Raw genomic sequence first — 22729 nt, forward strand, 5'->3', positions numbered from 1 at the left:
CAGAGGGATCTTGGGGATTGAGTCCATAGGACACTCAAAGATGCTGCACAGGTTGACACTGTGGTTAAGAAAGCGTACAGTGCATTGGCCTTCATCAATCGTGGGATTGTGTTTTGGAGCTGAGAGCTAATGTTGCAGCTATATAGGACCCTGGTCAGACCCCACTTGGAGTACCGTGCTCAGTTCTGGTCGTCTCACTACAGGAAGGATGTGGAAACCATAGAAAGGGTGCAGAGGAGATTTTACAAGGATGTTGCCTGGATCAGTGAGCATGCCTTATGAGAATAGGTTGAGTGAACTCGGCTTTTTCTCCTTGGAGCGACAGAGGATGATTCTCCTTAGTGTGATGGAGGATGAGGGATGACTTGATAGAGGTGTATAAGATGTTGAGAGGCATTGATCGTGTGGATAGTCAGAGGCTTTTTCCCAGGTCTGAAAAGGCTAGCACGAGAGGGCACAGTTTTAAGGTGAATTGACGTAGGTAAAGAGGAGATGTCAGGGGTAAATTTTTTATGCAGAGAGTGGTGAGTGCTTGGAATGGGCTGCCGGTGACGGTGTGGGAGGTGGATATGATAGGGTCTTTTAAGAGACTCCTGGACAGGTACATGGAGCTCAGAAAAATAGAGGGCTATGGGTAACCCTAGGTAATTTCTCAGGTAAGGACATGTTCGGCACAGCTTCGTGGGCTGAAGGGCCTATATTGTGCTGTTGGTTTTCTGTGTTTCTGTGTTTCATGAGGCCTGAACACAGATGTCTCCATTTCACTGCGTCTCAGTCTCTCTGTTTCTCTTCCTCACTCAGTCTCGAACTCAGTCTGTGTCTATCTGTCACGCAGTCTCACTATCAACATGTCTATCATAATTTGTCAGTCTTAATGTTCTGTCTCTCCCCTCCCAAACCTCCCCGTTCTCTATTCCTCGACAATGTTTTTGTTAAATCAAGCATGAAGTTAAATCAGTTAATGAAGCAGCTGTAGCATTTTCTTCAAGGGCTGTGAACAGCTCTCTGATGAGGGAAAAAAGACGGCGCCTTAAAAGTCAATGACAATGCAATCAAAATCTCAGAATCAGAATCTCACTGGCATTTGGTATGTCATGAAAGTTATTGTCTTTGCAGCAGCAATACAATGCAATACATAATAATAAAAAACTTTGAATATACATATGTATCAGATGGCAGAGGGGAAGAATCTGCTCCTGAATCAATGAGTATGTGCCTTCATGCCTTCAGGCTTCTCTACCTTCTCCCTGATGGTAGCCATAGGAACAAGAAATGACCTAGATAATGGGGGCCCTTTATGATGGTATTGCCTTTTTGAGGCATTGTCCTTGTAGATGTCCTGGATTTTACGGAGCCTAGTGCTCATGATGAAGCTGACTAAGTTTATTTTAATCTTGTGCCGTAGCCCCCCAACCACCATACCAGACAGTAATGCAGCCAGTTAGAATGCTCTCCATGGTAAACTGTAGAAATTTACGAGTGTCTTTGGTGAGAGATCTAATCTCCTCAAACTTCTAATGGAATATAGCCGCTGTGGTGCCTTCTTTGTAGATGTATCGATATGTTGGGTCCCAGTTAAATCCTCAGAGATACTGACATCCAGGAACTTCCCATCAAGCATCATGTAGATTCTACAGATGCTGGAAATCCAGAGAAACACACACAAAATGCTAGAGGAACTCAGCATGTCAGGTAGCATCTATGGAAAAATGAAGAGTTGGTGTTTGGAGGCAAGATGCTTCATTAGGAAACATCATGTGTTAGCATCTGTGTATTCTCTCATGAAGTCCATGGCTTCAGATTCAACATGGGCCATCCCATTGGGTTGGACTTTTATGTGTCTGCCTTTGTTTATACATACATAGGAAATCAAAAACTCTTATCCCTCTGAAAACAAGCTAAGTATTATGAGTAAGTTTGATTTTAGTTGCTGCTGTCACCGGTTCCAGTGCATGGACCAATCTTCAGTGAAGACCTTTCATGGCACAGTGGGGCAGCAAATAGAGCTGCTGCCTCTCAGCTCCAGTGACCTGGGTTCAACCCTGACTTTCCACCCTGCCTTTGTGGAGTTTTCTTGTTTTCTTGGTGACCGTGGGGATTTCCTTCCACTTTCCAGAGATGTGAAAGTTGGTAGGTTAATCAGCTGCTGTAAATTGCCTCTAGTGTTTAGGTGATGGGCAGCATCTGTGGGGAGTAGAAGAGGATGAAATGTTATTAGTGTTGGTCCGGTGACGCCATTGTCGAGAATGGCAGCTTAAGTCACTAGCTACTCTGGAAAAACGTGTATTAAGCCCCATTAACCAGTCAAATATAATATTCTTCAAAAAATATTTGAACTGAAAAGAGGGGCAAGAATGGGGAGAAGAAATGGAAATTAAAAAAGCAACACTGCGGAGCCTGCGTCCGAGAGGAGTGCAGCGAGCAGCTCTCTGACCTGACGGCATGCTAGCGAGGCGGCTGCCGGACCTCGTTCAGATGAACCGGCAAATATTTTCGAAATCCTGAAAGAAATAATGGAGGTCCAGAAAGATATAAAGCAGCAGCTCCGTGATATTAAGGCAGAGCTCGCTAGCGTTAATCAAAAAATAGCGGTGGCAGAGACTCGCATTGAGAAGGTGGAAGATCGCGTTCAAAAGGTGGAATGGATACTGAGCAAGACAATAAAAATATTACATCACCAAGAAGGTAAACTGCTTGATCTGGAGGGAAGATCACGGCGGAAAAATATCAGAATCTACAACGTTCCCGAAGGAGCGGAGGACCCGTCTATGACGGAGTTTGTCGGAGAGTTACTGCAGAATGCGCTGGATCTTCCCCCGTATATGGAGCTGGAAGTCGAAAGAGCGCACAACGCGCTCATTCCAAAACCTATCCAGGATAGAAAGCCATGCTCAATTATAATTAAATTCCTTCAGTACAGCACCAAGGCTGAGATTCTACAAAGGGCCTGGGGTAAGAAGAGAGTGTTTTTAGAGGGTAAGTTAATATATTTTGACTAAGATTACCCCCCCCGCAGTCCTCCAGAAATGCAAAGAATACTCCGAAGTAAAGCAAGTATTAAAGCAAAATAAGATTAACTCCGTACCCTGCTAAACTTAGAGTGTTTTATGACAATGGGACGCAATTGTACCAGACAGTGGAAGAGGCAACTACAGACATGAAGGCCAGAGAGTTGCCCGTCAGCATGACCAAAACAAAAGAAAGCCTGGCTGAGGAATTGTCCCGCTCAGCTTGGGAAATAGTGTGCGAAATGAGACGGGAGGAGGCCGAGAGAAACATATCAGGAAGAGACCGGGAGTTTCCGAAAGACAGTCCTCACCCCCTTCCAAAGAGCCATAAGGATTGGCTAACTTTAAAAATGTTGAGAAACTAAACAGAAGCAAAAATACACGGTGATATACCTATCTCGAGAAATACTTATTATAATGTGGATTTTATATTACTTAGTTGTTATTCTTCATTCACTCACTTACTCCTTTTTCCACCCCAAAATGAGAATATATATATATGTGTGTGTGCATATATGTGTATGTGTGCAATGTGTGTGCGTGTATATCTATATATATGTGTGTGTGTGTGTGTGTGTGTGTGTGTGTGTGTGTGTGTGTGTGTGTGTGTGTATATATGTGTGTGTGTGTATGTATATATATGTATGCGTATAAATATATCTGCGTGTGTGTGTATATATATATATATGAGGAGTAGACAGGGAAATCTTTTCTGTGTAATGGATTTGTTCACTGACTTTTATGAATACTGCAATGGGGGCCCTCAACTCACAAATAAGAGGGGTTATCCCCCACAGCTAGACATTTCCTGGAGCTCAACGCAGGGTCATTTACTAGAGACCTCAGCCTTGGAATCACCCGTTCATTGCCATTTTTGTTAATATTTGAGTTTCTTGGTTCTTATTTGTTCAGGGAGTAGATTGATTAAGTTTTATTCTAATTTCAATGATACACTGACAGATAAATACAGATGGCTAAGGACAAGGTAAAATTAATTTCTTTTAATGTAAATGGGCTATTAAATCCAATCAAATGTAAGAGAATTTTATCCAAAATGAAAAAAGAACAAGCCCATGTAGTATATTTACAGGAAACTCATTTAAGTGATAATCAGCATAAAAAACTAAAGAGAATGGGCTTCACTAATCTGTTTTCCTCCTCATATAAATCAGAACATTGGAGAGCAGTTGCTATTCTTATCTCAAGTAAGCTAAATTTTGAAAAAATATTCGAAATGGGAGATAAAGAAGGCAGATATATTCTGGTAAGGGAGAATATAGACGGCAATTCAGTTACTCTATTGAATATATATGCACCCCTGGGAAGTGATATTGGTTTCTTTCAGAAAATTACTGATATTATGGTAATGGAAACAGAAGGTCTCCTGATATGTGGGGGAGACTTAAATTTACAATTACAACCAAATTTAGACTCTTCCAATAGAAAAACCTATGAAACAAAATCTTTACATAAGAAAGTTAATACACTTTTTGAGGATGTTGGTTTAATTGATATATGGAGGGACCTTTTCCCTGACAGAAGGGATTACACTCATTATTCTGCTCCACATTCTGTATATACAAGAACAGACTATTTCATAATGTTTGGAAAAGACAAAGACAAAATAAACACCTGTGGAATTGGGACAATAGATGTAAGTGACCATGCACCCATATATTTATCTGTTGATTTTGACCTACAACCAAAGAATACTATTTGGAAACTAAATTGAAGTCTACTCAATGATCAGTACTTTAAGGAACAAATTAAAAAAGAAATTGGTCTCTTACTTAGAATTTAATGATAATTGAGAGGTTTCACCTCCCATTTTATGGGATACTCTGAAGTCGGTCTTAAGAGGGAAAATTATAGCAATATCTTCATATAAGAAAAAAATAAGGAATAAAACATTAGAGGAATTACAAAATAGGCTGAAGGAACTATAGAAAAAACACAAATTGAATTTGGAACGGGATACATTAGGGGAATTTAAAAGAATTAGGAATGAAATAAATAATTTGGCTACGCAAGAAATCAGGTAAAACTTAATGTTTCTGATACAGAGACATTATGAAAGTGGATTGAAATCTATGAAAATACTGGCGTGGAAAGTGAAAAAGGGGGGTGGAGTTTCAAGATGGCGACGTAAGCATCTGCCTTTATTTTTTTTAACTATAATCACCCTTTAATTAGATCTTTTCGAACTTAATCATATGAGTTGCTACCTTTGATTGACCCTTTTTTCCTAAAATAATAGTTGATCTAATCTTGTCAAACCTAAAATGGCTACAAGTAAGAAATCGGCTAAGGATCCTGTATCCATCGACGCAATTTCTGGTCTTTTGGACATTAAACTGGATGTTAAATTTGCGGGTATGGAAGGTAAATTGGACAATAAACTGGATGCTAAATTTGCGGGTCTGGAAGGCAGACTAGAAGGTAAATTGGACAGTAAACTGTTAAATTTGGAAAGGAGGATTACTTCGAAAATATCCGATCTTGAAGGAGTTGTTAAATCGCTTGAAACTAAGTTTCAGTCGCAGGCGTTAGAGGTTCAACAGCATGGAAATAAGATCACGACTCTTGAACAATCAATTTGTGAAAAAGCATGTACAATTGAAGTGTTAGAGAAGAAGATAGAGTCGACTGCTAAAACTTTAGATCAGTATAAGTTTAAAATTGCTGATCTTGAAAATCGTTCTCGCAGACAGAATTTGCGCATCATCGGAATTCCCGAAAAAGTTGAGTCCGGTGATTTAACTGAATTTTTCTCTAAATTACTGTGGGAAATTTTCGGTGGTGAAGGTTTGAAAAATGAACCTGTTATCGACCGTGCTCATAGAGTTGCGAGGCTTTCGTCTGTGCCTGATAAACCACGAGCGGTGATTGTTCGCCTTCATTATCCTCGTGAGAAAGAGCTTCTAATTCGATTAGCTCGTAAAAAAAGTATGATCTCCTTCAAAAATTACTCATTTCGAATAGTTGAGGATTATTCTTATGAAGTAATGAAAGCCAGGATCGCTTTTAAACCAGTGATGGCAGAGATTCATTCGATTGGATTTAAACAAGCTTTAATGTATCCAGCGAAGCTTAGAATGGTGCTGCCCGACAACAGTCTACACTTTTTTAACACTCCTGAAGAAGCGAAAAAATTTGTTGAAGAATATCGATCCTCCAGTGCAACTTGAACTATGAATTACATTGAAGATTTTTTTTTGGAGAGAGGATGTCATTTCATTTTAAGTTTTAACCCTGGAAGTTGGGTTATAACTTTTTATTTTGAACTATGGGTCTGGGTCTTTTTTTTTTACTACTATTATTATTGCTTATAGATGCTGTTTTAATTTTTATAATATCCTTTTTTATACACGTTTGTATTTTGTAATAATGAATTATTTTTTCAAAATGTCGTTTCTTCTTCCCGTAAGTCTTTACTTTTTATAAGCGTTTATTTGCTTGCCTGTATTTAGAAATGGAACAAAGGTTTTGAATTCTTTTTTTTTAGTTTTTTTTTATATATATGTTGTAGTGTCTATTAAATCTTTTTTTTAAAAAAATTCTATTTTGATAACTTTTTTTAATTAAATTTTCTTATTAGATTGCTGAATTTATATTCATATTTTGTAATATGGCTTTCTCAAAATGTCGTTTCTTCTTCCCATAAGTCTTGGCTTGTGAAACGTCATCTTTGTATCTGAATATGGAATTTCTTTTTTAAAGGTGTATTACATTTTTAAACTTTAATGTTCATTTTTTTTTATTAATGATTTTTCTGGTTTTACTATTTTAGTTTTTTTTTTGATTTGTCTGATATGTGTGTGTATGTGTATGTATATATATATATGTAGGTATATATATATATATATATTTTTTTTTGCAACTCTATATTTTAATTAGGGTGTTATATAGTTTTTTCTTAAAAAATTTTCTTATGGAGCTGCCATCTTGAAATGGGGGTAATATTAGTATTAGTTTATGCGCCTGCCGCTTGGCTTTCTTTCAAAGGGTGGGGGGAGGGGGGAGGGATCTTTTTTCATGCTTTTGCTTTTTATTTTTTTGCTTTTAGTTTATGGGCTGACTTTAAATTGTTAATATTGTTGAGGTGTCAGGATCTCCGTTTGCTCCTGAATCAATTTTCCTTCTTCCTAAATTGTGGGTTATGTGTCTTTTTAACCTTTTATGATACACACAATTAATATTGGTATGATGGATAAATCTATTAACTTTATCTCGTGGAATACTAATGGTTTAAATCATCCGATTAAACGTAAAAAAATATTTAAAGTATTCCATAGATTGAACGCTAATATTATTTTTGCACAGGAGACCCATATTAGGAGGGAGGATAATCAACGTTTTTTTAGGTTCTGGAAAGGTCAACAATTTCACTCAAATTGTACCGCTAAAATTAGGGGTGTGTCTATTTTTATAGACGCCTCAATTTCGTTTACACATTATGAAATTATTTCTGATCCACAGGGTAGATTTTTGTTGATAACTGGTTCACTTTTTAATCGGAAAGTTGTTTTAGTTAATATTTATGCTCCAAACTTTGATTGTCCTGAATTTTTTAAACGTTTATTTACTTCTCTTCCTAATTTGAATGAATATATGTTGATTATGGGTGGAGACTTTAATTGTTGTTTGAATCCTTCGATGGATAGATCTAAACCTATTCGAACTCTTCCGAATAGATCAGCTTTACTTATTAATTCTTTTATGGTTGATTCTGGAATTACTGAAATATGGCGGTTTTTGAACCCTAAAGATAAAGAATTTTCATTTTTTTCACATGTATATCATAGTTATTCTAGAATGGATTATTTTCTTATTGATCATCGTTTATTAAAAGATGTTATTGATTGTAAATACGATTCTATTGCTATTTCGGATCATGCGCCTTTGAAGTTATCTATCAAGATTCCGGACTCTTCTATCAATACTAGATCTTGGAGACTTAATGCTACTTTACTTCAAGATCCAGAATTTATTACCTTCATAAAACAACAAATTGACTTATTTTTTTTAAACAAACTATAATGAAGAGATTGATAAAGGAATACTTTGGGACTCTTTCAAGGCTTTTATTCGTGGACAAATTATTTCATATTCCGCTGGTAAAAGAAAACAAAGATATTCAGATATAGCTTTATTGGTGGATAAAATTAAAGAAATTGATAAGATTTATTCCGTTACTCCTACCAAAGAACTTTATAAGAAGAGAGTTGAGCTTCAAATGGAACATAGTTTATTATTATCTTCTTCAATTGAGAATCAATTAATTAAGACTAGGGCTCAATTTTATATTCATAGTGATCGAACTGGTAAATTGTTAGCTAATCAATTAAAGGCTATTTCGACTAAGCGACAAATTATTAAAATTCGTAAACAAGACGGTAATTTAACTACTGATTATAAAGAAATCAATAACACTTTTCAAGATTTTTATAAATCTTTATATCAATCAGAATTTGACGGTGACCGGTTTACGATGGATAATTTTTTTAATAACTTGAATATTCCTAAACTGATAGATGAAGATTGTAGCTTGTTTGATGCTCCTATTTCTATGGATGAAATAAGAGAGGCTATTTCATCAATGAACTCAGGGAAAGCTCCTGGTCCTGATGGTTTTATTGTAGAATTTTTTAAAACTTTTTCTTTATTGCTTTCTCCTTGGCTATGTGAAATCTTTAATGATGCGTTTGTTAAGAAGAGACTACCTCAATCGTTTTATGAAGCTACTATCTCTCTAATTCTTAAAAAAGATAAAGATCCTACTTTATGTGCATCTTATCGCCCTATATCATTATTAAATGTAGACTCTAAGATTCTTACAAAAATTTTAGCCATTAGATTAGAAAAGGTATTACCACAGATTATTTCAGAAGATCAAACTGGTTTTATTAGGAATCGGTATTCCTTTTTTAATATTAGAAAATTGATTAACATAATTTATACTTCATCACCTACAACCCCAGAATGTGTTATCTCATTAGATGCTGAAAAAGCCTTTGATAGAGTTGAATGGACATATTTATTTAATGCATTGAGAAACTTTAATTTTAGTCCTAATTTTATATCATGGATTAAATTAATATATTATAAACCTGTTGCTTCTGTTCTTACAAATAATTATAGATCCTCTTTTTTTCAATTATTTCGTGGTACGAGACAAGGTTGTCCTTTAAGTCCTTTATTATTTAATATTGCATTAGAACCTTTAGCTATTGCTATTCGTGAGTCTCCTAATATTTTTGGTATTACCCGTAATGAGAAGTTATACAAATTATCGCTTTATGCTGATGATTTGTTGTTATATATTTCTAATCCTAGTAGGTCTATTCCTGCTATTTTATCCTTGTTGGCTCAATTTGGTAGCTTTTCTGGTTATAAGTTAAACTTAGATAAGAGTGAGTTATTCCCTTTAAAAGCGCAAACCTTATTGAGTGATAGGATGCCATTTAAAGTTGTTACTGATAACTTTATCTATTTAGGTATAAAAATCACCAAGAAATATAAAGATTTATTCGGACTGAATTTTTTACCTATGCTTCATCAAATTCAGCAACTTACTACTAGATGGTCTCCCTTATTTTTATCATTAGTTGGTTGGATTAACGCTATTAAAATGATGATTTTACCGAAATTTTTATATTTATTCCAAGCTTTACCAATTTTTATTCCTAAATCTTTTTTTGATAATATTGATTCAAAAATTTCCTCATTTGTGTGGCAAAATAAAAATCCTAGGTTAAGCAAAAGGCAATTACAAAAGTCTAAAAAAGATGGTGGTCTAGCTTTACCTAACTTTAGATTTTATTATTGGGCGAATAATATTCGTAACCTAATGTACTGGAAACTAGATTTGGATTCACCTGTGTGCCCACAGTGGGTAAATTTGGAATGTAGTGAGGTTAAGGGATATTCTATATTTTCCGTTCTTGGTTCTTTTCTTCCTATTGTTTTAGCCAAATTCAATAAACAGATATCTAACCCTGTTGTTAAACATACACTACGAATTTGGTTTCAATTTCGCAAATTCTTTAATCTGAAAAACTTTGCTCTGGACAGCCCTATTTTATGTAATTTTTTTTTTAAACCTTCATTGACAGATCAAGCTTTTAGTATATGGAAAAGGAAAGGTATAAAATGTTTTCGTGATCTTTTTTTTGAAGGTACTTTGATGTCTTTTGATCAACTATCCAACAAATTTGAATTACCTAAATCTAATTTTTTTAGATACTTACAAATTAGAAATTTCTTACATAAAATTCTTCCATCTTTTCCTAACTCAACTCCATCGGATTTTTCAGATTTGATTTTTACTTTTAATCCTTGTCAGAAGGGATTAGTAGCTTTTATTTATAACATGATTATGAAGATACAGCCAGAAATATCGGATAGAATTAGACAAGAATGGGAAAAAGAACTTCGATGTAATATATCAACAGATAAATGGGAAAAAATTTTACAAATGGTTAATTCCTCCTCTATTTGTGCTAAACATGCTTTAATACAATTTAAAATTGTACATAGAGCTTATATGTCTAAAGATAAGCTTGCCCGATTTTATTCGCATATTAATCCTCAATGTGACAGATGTCACTTAGAAGTGGCTTCATTGACTCACATGTTTTGGACATGTCCCACTTTACATAACTATTGGAAGGACATTTTTGATGTTATTTCCTCAGTATGGAATATTGATTTACAACCCCATTTTATTACTGCAATTTTCGGTATACCAAATGAAGATGGCAATCAGCTTTCCCCTTCAATCAGACGAATGATTGCCTTTGTAACATTAATTGCCAGAAGGTCTATATTACAAAATTGGAAAGAAGTAAATCCTCCTACTACATTTCAGTGGTTCTCCCAAACTATTTCTTATCTGAGTTTGGAAAAAATCAGAAGCACTATCTTTGATTCTTCAATTAAATTTGAAGAAACCTGGGGACCATTTATTCGACACTTTCATATGAATTAATTTGGCCTATTTCAGATCCTTTTCTCTACTTATACTTGTTCAGGTATGGAGTTCCGGAGTTCTTTTCTTGACACCTTTATATATTTATAAAGTGCTATTATTGCCCATGTTAGTTTTAGTTTAGTATTTTTTTTCAATATATATTTTTTCTCATATATAATTTCAATTTTTTTTTTCTTTTTTCGATGATTATTTTTGTTTTTTTTCATATATATTTATATAGACTTGATTGATTTATGTACCTTTTGTTGATGGATGTTTTAATAGGATATTATTATCCTATTACTAATGTAATCTCAAGTTTATTGAATCTGTAATCTATTCATTATTATGTGTTGTTTTTTTTTATATATGAAATTTAATAAAAAGATTGAAAAAGAAAGAAAGGAAAGTGAAAAAAAAGCAGAAAATACAATTCATAGAATTAGGGACCCAAGAAGGAAAATGATAAAAAATAAGCTAAGTGAAATTCAAGAAGCTTTTGAAGTGTTTTACAAAATGCTATATTCCAAAGTTCCAGGGAAAAGCATAACCCAAATTGACACCTTCTTGAATTCTTTAGAGTTACCCACTTTAAGTGAAGAACAAAATAGAACGATGACTGCTGACATAACTGAAGTTGAATTAAAAGCTGCAATTAGTAGGCTTAAATTAAGCAAGTCACAAGGATCAGAGGGGTATACGGTAGAGTGGTACAAAGAATTTTAAAATGAGTTAATTCCTGTTTTACTCCCCACACTGAACTGGGCTCTAAAAAAGGCACAAATGCCACCCAGTTGGAAGGAAGTGATAATCTCAGCTATACTGAAAGAAGGCAAGAATAAAATGGAATGCGGGTCATTTAGACCAATATCCGTTCTTAATGTAGATTATAGGTTATTTGCCTCCATTATGGCCAAATGATTAGAAGAGTTTCTACCCATACTGATACATAATGGTCAGACAGGTTTTATACGACAACGCCAGACTCAAGACAATATATGAAGGACACTTCACATTATGGATCATATACAAAAAAATAAAATCGAAGCAATAGTGATAAGCGTGGATGCTGAAAAAGCTTTTGATTCGGTAAATTGGAATTTTCTTTACAGAGTTTTACATAGATTTGGTTTCCAAGACACAATTATTAAAACTATCCAGACACTATATGATTATCCTACTGCTAGGATTAAAATCAATGGATATTTATCAAATAGTCTTATCCTAGAAAGGGGCTCGAGACAGGGTTGTGCATTGTCACCATTACTCTCCGCGTTATATCTGGAACCATTAGCTCAATATATCAGACAAAATAAAGACATCAAGGGAATTACTATTAAAGGGGCAGAGCATAAATTGGCTTGTTATGCAGATGACATTTTGATCTATCTAGGGCAACCAACATACTCTTTACCTGGATTGATGCAATCCTTTGAACAGTATGGTCAATTATCAGGATACAAGATCAACATAGATAAAACCCAATTACTTTCATATTACTATAGCCCACCAAGAGAAATTGAAAGTCGATACCCCTGGGCATGGCACACAGAGTCTTTCAAGTATTTGGGCATCATTATGCAAAAGATTTGGCAAAATTATCAGAATGTAATTATCAACTCTTTTTTTAATATTAGTTTTTTTATACATTTTCTACATCGCTACAGATAAAAAAAAACCCAGATCGAAATGAAGAGCATTAATACAGTGCAAAAATAAACATACAATAATAATATAATACAAAAGAAGATAATTGAGAAAGCACCCAAATTGAAGATATGTAAAATTAGTATCCTCCCCAAGCCCCACTACAAAAAACACTCCAGACCAACCACAACACAATATAGCGAATATAAATCAGGACTTTCTAACCCCCAAAACTGTAAATACACTTAGCGACAGAAGATATTGATGCCTACTACCAAAAAAAAAGGAGCTGAAAGCAAGGGACCGAAAAAAAAACCTTAGTTAAGAGGAAGGCTATGAAAGTACTCAATAAAAGGTCCCCAGACCTTATGGAACTTTGTATCCGAATTAAGAACTGATTAATGAATTTTTTCAAGGTCTAGGCAGGACATAATATCATTAAGCCATTGAGCATGCATGGGCGGGGCAACATCCCTCCATCTAAGGAGGATTAAACGTCTAGCCAGGAGAGAAGCAAAAGATAATATTCAACACTTGGTCGAACTCAGACGTAAATCTGTCTCATCCAAAAAACTGAACAAAGCGCATTAAAGGGTTAGGTTCTAGGTGGTGATTCAGAATATAAGATAACTTTGTGAAGACATCTTTCCAAAATTTCTCCAAGCTAGGACAAAACCAGTACATATGAATAAGAGAGGCCTCGCCCCTTTTGCATTTATCACAAAGAGGACTAATATTAGGGTAAAATCGAGATAATTTAGATTTAGACATGTGGGCTCTATGAACAATCTTAAACTGTAAAAGGCAATGGCAAGCACAAAGAGAGGTTGAATTTGATTTGAGGTTGATTTGAGAATCGAGTCCCAAGTCTCATCAGATAAGGAGATATTTAAATCATGCTCCCAAGCCATTCTAATTTTATCCACAGGGGCACGTCGTAAGGATGCTAATTTATCACGAATAAATGATATTAAACCTTTACCTAGTGGATTAATAGAAAGAAATAAATCCATAACATTTTTCTCAGGCATTTCAGGGAAGTTAGGAATTAAAGGATTAATAAAGTGTCTAATTTGGAGATATCTAAAAAAAAATGAGCATTGGGCAGATTGAACTTAGCAGAGAGCTGTTGAAAAGATGCAAAGCGATTGTCAATAAAAAGATCTTCAAAATGTCTAATGCCCTTCCTATACCATTCATGGAATGCTGAATCATACGTAGTAGGTAAAAAAAGGTGATTATGTAAGATAGGGCTAGAAAAGGAAAAACCGTGGAAACCATAAAATTTCCTAAACTGAGCCCATATACACAAAGTGTGTCTAACAAGAGGATTAACAATTAATCTGGACAAGCTACTAGGGAGTACAGAGCCAAGAAGTGCAGAGATAGATAAATCTTTAGTGGAACTCAACTCCATTGCCACCCAATTAGGGCACTCGGGTTGGCCATGGAAAAAAGACCAAAAGATAGCACAACGTATATTGGCTGCCCAATAATATAAACAAAAGTTAGGTAAAGCCATGCCACCCTCTTTTTTAGATTTTTGGAGATAAACTTTATGAATTCTAGAGCGCTTATTCTTCCACAGATATGACAAAATAATAGAGTCTAAGGAATCAAAAAAAGATTTAGGAATAAAAATTGGGATTGATTGAAATAAATATAAAAGTTTAGGGAGAACATACATTTTAACAACATTAATACGACCTACCAAAGACGTAGATAGAGGTGACCATTGTAACAGACTCTGTTTTATAGTATATGAAAGATTGGCAAAATTTTCACGAAAGAGATCTTTAAACTTCCTTGTGACTGTAATCCCAAGATAAGTAAATTGATTATGAACTAATTTAAAAGGGAGATCACAAAATGTTAATTCTCATGCTTCTTTATTAATTGGGAAAAGTTTGCTCTTATGTAAATTAAGTTTATAGCCAGAGAACTGGCTAAACTGATCAAGAAGTGATAACATTGGAGGTAAGGACGTAGGTGGATTTGAAAGAAAAAGTAATAAGTCATCAGCATAAAGAGAAACTTTATGCTCAACACCCCCTCTCCAAATCCTGGTCAATTTAGGACAATTTTGAAATGCTATCGCCAAAGGTTCTATAGCCAAATCAAAGAGAAAGGGACTTAAAGGGCATCCCTGACGGGTGCCACGTTTGAGGTTAAATAACTGGGATTTCTGAAAATTAGTCAAAACAGAGGCAGTAGGACACAAATACAGCAATTTTTTCTAAAACTGCAAAAAGGTAGTTCCACTCTATACGATCAAATGCTTTCTCCGCATCGAGGGAAATAACACATTCAGGAATCCCAGTTGGAGGTGAATATAAAATGTTAATTAAATACCGAATGCTAAAAAAAAGGAAGACGGTTTTTAATAAAACCAGTTTGATCATCAGAAATAATAGAGGGAATAACAGTTTCTAATCTATAAGCCAAAGCTTTGGCCAAGATTTTAACGTCAACATTAAGCAAAGAAATCGGCCTATACGAGGAACACTCTGTTGGGTCTTTACCCTTTTTTAGTAAAAGAATAATAGATGCCTCATTAAAAGAGGGTGGCAATTTACCGTAATTAAACGAGTCAGACAATACTGAGAATAACTGAGGAGAAAGAAGTGAAGAGAATGATTTATAAAATTCTACGGGGAACCCATCAGGTCCAGGAGATTTCCCTGAAGACAATGCAGAAATTGCAAAAGATATTTCTTCTGATGATATAGGCGTGTTAAGTTTGGCTTTAAAATCAGATGAAAGCGAAGGAATATTCAGATTATTTAAAAAATGATCAACAGAGATATTGTCTTTCAAAGATTCAGAGGAATAAAGTCGAGAATAGAAATTTTTAAATGCGTCATTGATTTCTAAGTGATCCAATGTAAAGTCTCCATTCTCCTTCCGGATCTTTGTAATATGTTGTTTGGCTTTGGAACGCCTCAGCTGATTGGCTAGAAATTTACCAGATTTGTCACCATGAATTATAGAAGCGACTCTTACTTTCAAGAAGTTGGCGTTCGACAGGTTGAGTAGACAGAAGATTAAATTTAGTTTGAAGTTCTACACGCTTCTTGTATAATTCAGGATTCTTAGTTTGAGCATACAGTTGATCCAATTCTTTAATCTGATTAATGAGGTCTAATCGATCTGCACAGGACTTTCTATTAAGATTTGCTGTATAGGAGATTATTTGACCCCTCAAATATGCTTTCATGGCATCCCAGACAATCTGGGAAGACATTTCAAATGATGTATTTTTGTTAAAATAAAAAGTTATCTGATCTTTAATAAATTTTAGAAAATCATCATCCGATAGTAAAGTCGAGTCAAAATGCCAGTGTTTATTCCTCTGAGGGAGACCAGGAAAATTTAAAGACAAAGCAATTGGGGCATGGTCAGAAATCAGTATACTCTGATAGTCACAAGAATAGACAAATGGAATCAGTTGATTATCGAGTAAAAAGTAGTCAATTCTAGTAAAGGTATGGTGAACATGTGAAAAAATAGAATAGTCTCTCTCAGTAGGATGAAGGAAACGCCATATATCGGAGATACCATAATTAGAGAGAAAAGAGTGAATAGCTAAGGCAGATTTAGTAGGTAGTTTAGTAACAGAGGATGATCGATCCAAATTAGGATCTAACCAACAATTGAAATCGCCACCCAGTATAAGAGAGTATGAATTTAAATCTGGTAGTGAGGAGAAAAAATGTTCAAACATTTAACATCATCAAAATTGGGAGCATGCAGGTTTGCTAGTACAACTTTAGTATTATATAATTTACCAGAAACAATAATAAAACAGCCATTTGTATCAGATATTTTATTATGGAGTTCAAAAGGAATATTTGAATTAATAAGGATGGAGACCCCCCCCCCCCCAGCTTTGGCAGCAAAGGATGAATGAAAATGCTGACCCACCCACTTTGACAGAAGCCGAGAATTATCAAAACTACGAATATGAGTTTCTTGAAGGAAAGCAATGTCAGCTTTAAGTTGTTTAATATGCGAGAAGACCTTCCTTCTTTTAACAGGATGATTCAATCCCTTTACATTCCAGCTCACAAATTTAAGTGAATTAACCATTATCAATTGTTAGTGCATATGAGGTAGCAGGCATATAAAAAATCAAGCAGTACAATAACAGTCTGGGAGCAAAAATGTAAACATAGATCCGTAGAATCAAAACAGAGACATGTCCTGAATAACAAAGGAAAACAAAAGAAACAGTGAGTAGTGTTGGAACTGGAGAACCCACCCCCCCACCCCCCCGCTCGCAACCCAAAATTAGACGGCTACCTAAAAAGGCAGCTAGCTCTACCAAAAAAATTAACCCAAGTATGACTTCCATTTCTGTGTCATTAACAGAAGTTCCGTATAAATAATATAGCAAATAATAGCTAATTTATGCACTAGAAAACAGAATTACAAATAGGAACAACTTCAACAGAAGTATAAAACTTAATACAAAGAAAATCAGAAGGAAACTAAAACTAACCTACCCGCGAAAAATTATAAAAGATTAAAAGAGAAAAAAAAAGGAGGGTGAAAAGGGGGAAATTATAAAATTCAAAGAGAGTCCTTATCAACCATTTACAGAAAAAAAAGCAAAACTTAAACTATGAATCAACCAACAGGGAGGCCTTCAATAAAAACTCCAAACCTCCAAAACAAGTTAAAGACAATTGTAGTTCTCTATAGATAAGGTTATACAAAAATAAAATAGATTACACAGGTAAAATCTAAAAGTTTGCAGGGAAACATTAAACTTAAATTATCTATTTAGAAAAAACGCAAGTCCAGGGAGAGATTGACTATAGCCCTTAGAGTTTCAATAGATAATGACTGAATTATTCAAGTAAAGTCTGAGTTCAGAAAAGATATTTTTACTCCGGGAAGTACTTATCAACCATTTTAGAAGGTCAGGCTGGTTCCGAACAAGACAAGGTGGCCGGAAGACTTCCAACAAATGCCTCAGCCTCCTTCACTGATTTAAACCACTTACAATCTCCAGTAGTAAACGTAATTCGAAGATCGGCTGGATTTCGGAGAGAGTGTCTGAATCCGCGATCAAAAAGCACTTTCATTACACCTTTAAACTCAGCATGCATCTTCAGAATCTGGGGGGCAAAATCCTCCACAAAACGAATGACCGTATTTTGAAAAGCAAAAGTACCTCTGCGGCGTGCCTCCATCATCAAATGGTTTTTCACCTGGTATTGATGAAAGCATAAAATAATCGGCCGTGGGTGGGAACCCAGAATTGCTCGAGGAACATAGATCCTGTGTGCCTTTTCAAGCTCAGGTGGAGTCGGAAGGAATTCTTTCCCGAAGATCTCACAAAGAAACTTAGGAAAAAATTCAACGGGAGAGCCCTTTTCGGTGGCCTCTGGCAAACCAAGAATTCATAGATTGCAAAGTCTGCTCCGATTTTCAAGATCCACCATTTTGGAAAAAAGTTTACTGTACTTCTCCTCTAGGCTGGAGCAGAGAGTTTCAAGATATTGAACACGGTGTTTTAAATCTTTAGAAGTTACGTCAATGCGAGATAAATGTTCAGCATGTTCATCCACTCTAGCATTAATCTGATCCAATTTGACATTCAGCTGGTTGAAAGAAGTTCTAAATTCAGTTCTAAAATCCATTAAAGTATCTTGTCGATGTTGTTCCAGAACAGCGAGAATGTCAGCCGACAAAGCCGTAGAAGTTTCCTTTTTCCCGGTTTTAGTACTTTTGGTAGCCATTATAAGATAGATGTGTTCGCAGGCAGGTAAAAGGGAACTAATAAAATACCTAATAAGGTTTAAGAAGGGAGACATATAGTGCAAAGAAGAATAACGGAGCAAAAGTTCGGAGCAACTAAACAATCGCCATCTTACCCTTATCAACTTTTATATTAAAAAAAAATTAAGGAAGATGTGGCAAGATGGAGCCTGATTCCTTTTTTCAGTCTCAGTTCAATGATTGAGTCTATTAAAATGAATATACTGCCCAGACTGTTATATCTCTTTCAGACCCTACCAATAGAGATTAATCAAAATCAATTCAATGAATGGAACAAGATGCTATCAAGGTATATTTGGCAGGGTAGAAGGCCTAGAGTTCGTCTCAAAACTTTGCAATTAGCAAAGGAAAAGGGGGGGATGGGGCTTGCCTTCTCTTAGAGATTATTTTGCAGCACAGTTGAGAGCTGTGATATGTTGGTGCAACCCATCATATGATGCTCAATGGAAAAACATTGAGGAGCAGGTACTTCCCATCCCCATACAAGCAATTTTGGCTGATAACAACCTGCAAAGGTACATAAAAACTATTGATAACCCATGGGTGAAATTGACTCGTAAAATATGGAAAACTACTATAAAAGAATATAATCTAGAGGGAGATATTGCAATTCTTAAATGGTGTGCATATGACTCCGATTTTACACCAAATAAATTGGATGCTAGATTTGAGGACTGGACAGCTAAAGGAATAACAGTTCTTTGCAACATAATGAAAGAAGGAACACTGTTCAGTTTTGAAATGCTTCAAGAGAAACACTTATTAGAAAAACAAGATGTTTATCGGTATTTACAGATGTGACAATATGTTAATAAGGTGCTTAAAAATGTAACCAAGGCAAATACATGCTTGATAGAGCTCTTTAGAAAAGCATATAATTCAGATAATGGTAGTAGAATCATGTATAAGCATGTATAAGGGGTTGTCAAATCTTAAAACACATTCGACTTCATACATTAAAACAAAATGGGAGAAGGAAGGAGGAATAATTATATCTGAGGAAGAATGGACAACAATATGGAGGTATCAATGGAAGTGTACCAATTCATGGAAATGGAGGGAGTTTGGATGGAAAAACTTGATATTTTATTACACCCTCTCAGAAATCCCATTATGATAGTAACCTTCCTGTTTGCTGGAGAAATTGTGGAAATCAAAATGCAAATCATTATCATATTTTTTGGGACTGCCCTGTTATCAAAAACTATTGGAGGGGGATACACAATGCCCTATAAGACATCTTTAAATGTGAAATACCCTTGGAGAGTAAGACCATATATTTTGGATATATACCTCAAGAATGGTTGAAAAGAGATAAATATTTAATGAATATATTGTTGGTGGCTGGTAAAAAGACTCTTACTAGGAAATGGTTATCACAGGAGAGCCCAACATGGATGGAAATTACAATGGACATTTACAAAATGGAGAAGATAACAGCATCTGTTAATCATAAGCTGGAACAATTTGATTCATACTGGGAAAAATGGTTTAACTGCATAATGCCTCATAGGCCTGATTTTATTCTCACAAATCAATGAATCTGTTGTAAAAAAAAATCACTCCCTACTTGTACATAGTTCTTTCCTTTTGCTTGTTTTTTCTTTCTGCTCTTTTCCATAAGTGTATACCCCAGATAAACACTTTGTGAAGACATTGTGATATATATGATTATATGATATATATGTACAATGTCTGAAATACATCTTATGGAAATGTTTGTTTGATGAACTTCAATAAAAAAAAAATTACAAAAAAAATGTTATTAGTGTTGGTGGTCAGTGCTAACTGGAAGGGCTGAAGAGCCTGCTTGACTCTGATGAATAATGACTGCACTGCTCAGTCAGCTGCAGGAGATGCATTAACCACTACAAGCGCAGCTGTTACAATCCATGCTTATTATGGGTTCATGGTGCCAGCTCACCCCTACGTGCTTCATTCCATTCTGTTGTTGACCTTTCTATAGACTCTGCTTGGGTTGCCGTAGGAGGCTTCGTAAGGTCCTATCTTAAGGGCTCTGTGGTACAGGGGTCATCATTCGGGAGTCACTGGTCAGAAGGCTGTACTGCTCACAAAGGCAGTGGCTAGTACACATCAGTTCATGGGCACAGTTGGCAAGTACAGAATTCCCTTTTGTCTTTGCACACTGGTAATTGCTTTGTTATTGTCACATATACTGAAATCAGGTGAAAATGCCATACATAAGTACAGCGAGGTTATACAAAACCTCAGGAGGCTGTAGAGGTACACAGAGGTTGTACAGAAGGGGGGCAAATTACACTCCAGAGTTTTGTGTTACTGTTACAGAAAAAGTGAAGTGCAGGTAGACAAATAACGTACAAGGACCGTGAAGTACAAGGGCTGTGATGGTTTACCAAACTGGTTTCTCAAAGATGATGGCGTTCTGCATTCAGGAAGAAGGTGGGATGGAAGGATGAGATTTTGTAGGCAGTTAAAGGGGCATAGCACCATTAATTAAAAAGACATCATGCATCCCAGCACTTGCAGTTTATATTCATGTCCAAAAATGAAGGCATGAAAGTGGTCTGTATACAGATTGGTCCCATCTATTGAGTCACGTTCATTTGTTCTTGAATAAATTATTTTCCCTAAGCTGCCTACATTCCCAAGGTGAAAGGATTTAAATGACATGAGGGAATCTGGTGATAGAGTTCAGATACAATTGTGTCAGAGGACCATAAAATTTGATACAGCTAATTTTGTTTCTCATCATAAAGTACAGTGCAGTTATAGCTATTTACCACATTTCCTACCCTTCCCACAGGATATCTATTTGGTCCAATGGCACTCTGGAGATTCGAGATGTCACCAGGAATGATGAGGGGAGCTATACCTGCTTTGTAGAGAACAACAGAGGAAAAGCAAACAGCACCGGCACTCTTTCAGTCACAGGTAGGAGGCAAGAACTTGGTGGTGCAACTTTATGGACTTCACGCTCAATATTTAAGAATGTAACTATCTTTTAAAAAGGCAGTCTTGCGGTGAAAATCTTTGCATGAAAAATCTGTAATTCCTATATATAATAAATATGCAACATTATTGACAGGTTCTGCTGAAACTAGTTGCCAGCTGAAGGAGTAGGTTATCACAAAGTTGGTTCCTGAGACATTGTGCCAATCTGCTGCTCTGTGATGTCTTATTCCAACACAGAACCAAACTGGAAGACAGTAATCTTAAAACTCATAGAGATTAGGGTCCATAAACCATATTCCATTGCAGGGTTTGAAGGGAACTGTGGGCTGAGGCATGCATGTTTGTATTGATATTCCAAACTCAAGACTAGGAATTAAAACAATGGCGAAGAAGTTGTTCCACACTTCTTGTTCTGATATTAACATATTATTGTATGTCATCCTGAGTCTGTGAAAGTAACAAGAACTGTGAAAACCTTGTCTGCATGGTTCACTGTTCCTTGTGTACAGCTGCCCTCAGATTGACTTTGTTGATGTTCCCTACTGATGTGTTTGAAGTTCTTGTAGCTGCTGGTGTGTAACCCAGCAGGTGCAATCTGTGCAGCTAGTTCTTAAAGAGAGAAACCAGATTACACTCTTCTGGCTCTAGGGGAGTGTTGCTACAGAATGAATGGATATTGCAGCAATGGGAGAGAAAGTAGGAGGGTGCTCCCAGAGGTTAGTGGGACTGGACAGACTTGGAAAGACTGTTTATGTGATGGGCCACAGAAACCCTTAAGAATATAGTAAAGAGGTCCTGGCAGAGGATTAGATTATCTTAATTTGTTACATGAACATCAGAACATAACAGTGAAATGCATCGTAAGGATATGAGTGCAGTCTCTGTGTGCCTTTGTCTGGGAGATACTGGAATGGAAATCTGCTCTGCCTTCTTCCCTAAGGTGGGGGGCTGAAGGATGAATTTTCTTCCCCTTGAGTGTGGTGTTAGGTTAACTTCCCTAATCTTCACAGTCAAAGCAGTCCCAGGAGTAAGTGAGGTGGTCTCAATGACGATGAAGAATGAAGTTTGGATGTTGTCCCTTTAATGGGTTTCAGGAGAAGGATTTTAGTAAACCTGATTATCCGTTGAATAAATAAGACCAGTGAGGTTGAAAATGTCACCGCAGAGACATTTTGCAGACACACTTTACTTGTTGCACAAATATAAGACAATAAAGGATAGGAGCAGAATTAGGCCATTTGGCCCATCGAGTCTGCTCTGTCATTTCATCATGGCTGATCCGTATCCCCTCTCAACCCTATTCTTCTGCATTCTTCCTGTAACCTTTGATGCCCTGACTAATCAAGAACCAATCAACCTCTGTTTTAAAAACACTCAGTGT

At 35.9% G+C, this 22729-nt stretch overlaps 1 protein-coding gene across 1 annotated transcript in view; it reads left to right on the top strand.

The window, feature by feature from the left end:
- The window catches only part of LOC132397672 (contactin-1-like), a 412092-nt gene that overhangs the window by 59305 nt on the left and 330058 nt on the right, over positions 1-22729 (top strand). The window contains exon 11 of the mRNA XM_059976440.1: positions 21200-21327. Within this exon, the coding sequence (XP_059832423.1) occupies positions 21200-21327 (128 nt within the window). The remainder of the gene's footprint in view (positions 1-21199; positions 21328-22729) is intronic.

This window comes from Hypanus sabinus, chromosome 8 (genome assembly GCF_030144855.1).
Source record: "Hypanus sabinus isolate sHypSab1 chromosome 8, sHypSab1.hap1, whole genome shotgun sequence".
Taxonomy (NCBI): Eukaryota; Metazoa; Chordata; class Chondrichthyes; order Myliobatiformes; family Dasyatidae; genus Hypanus; species Hypanus sabinus.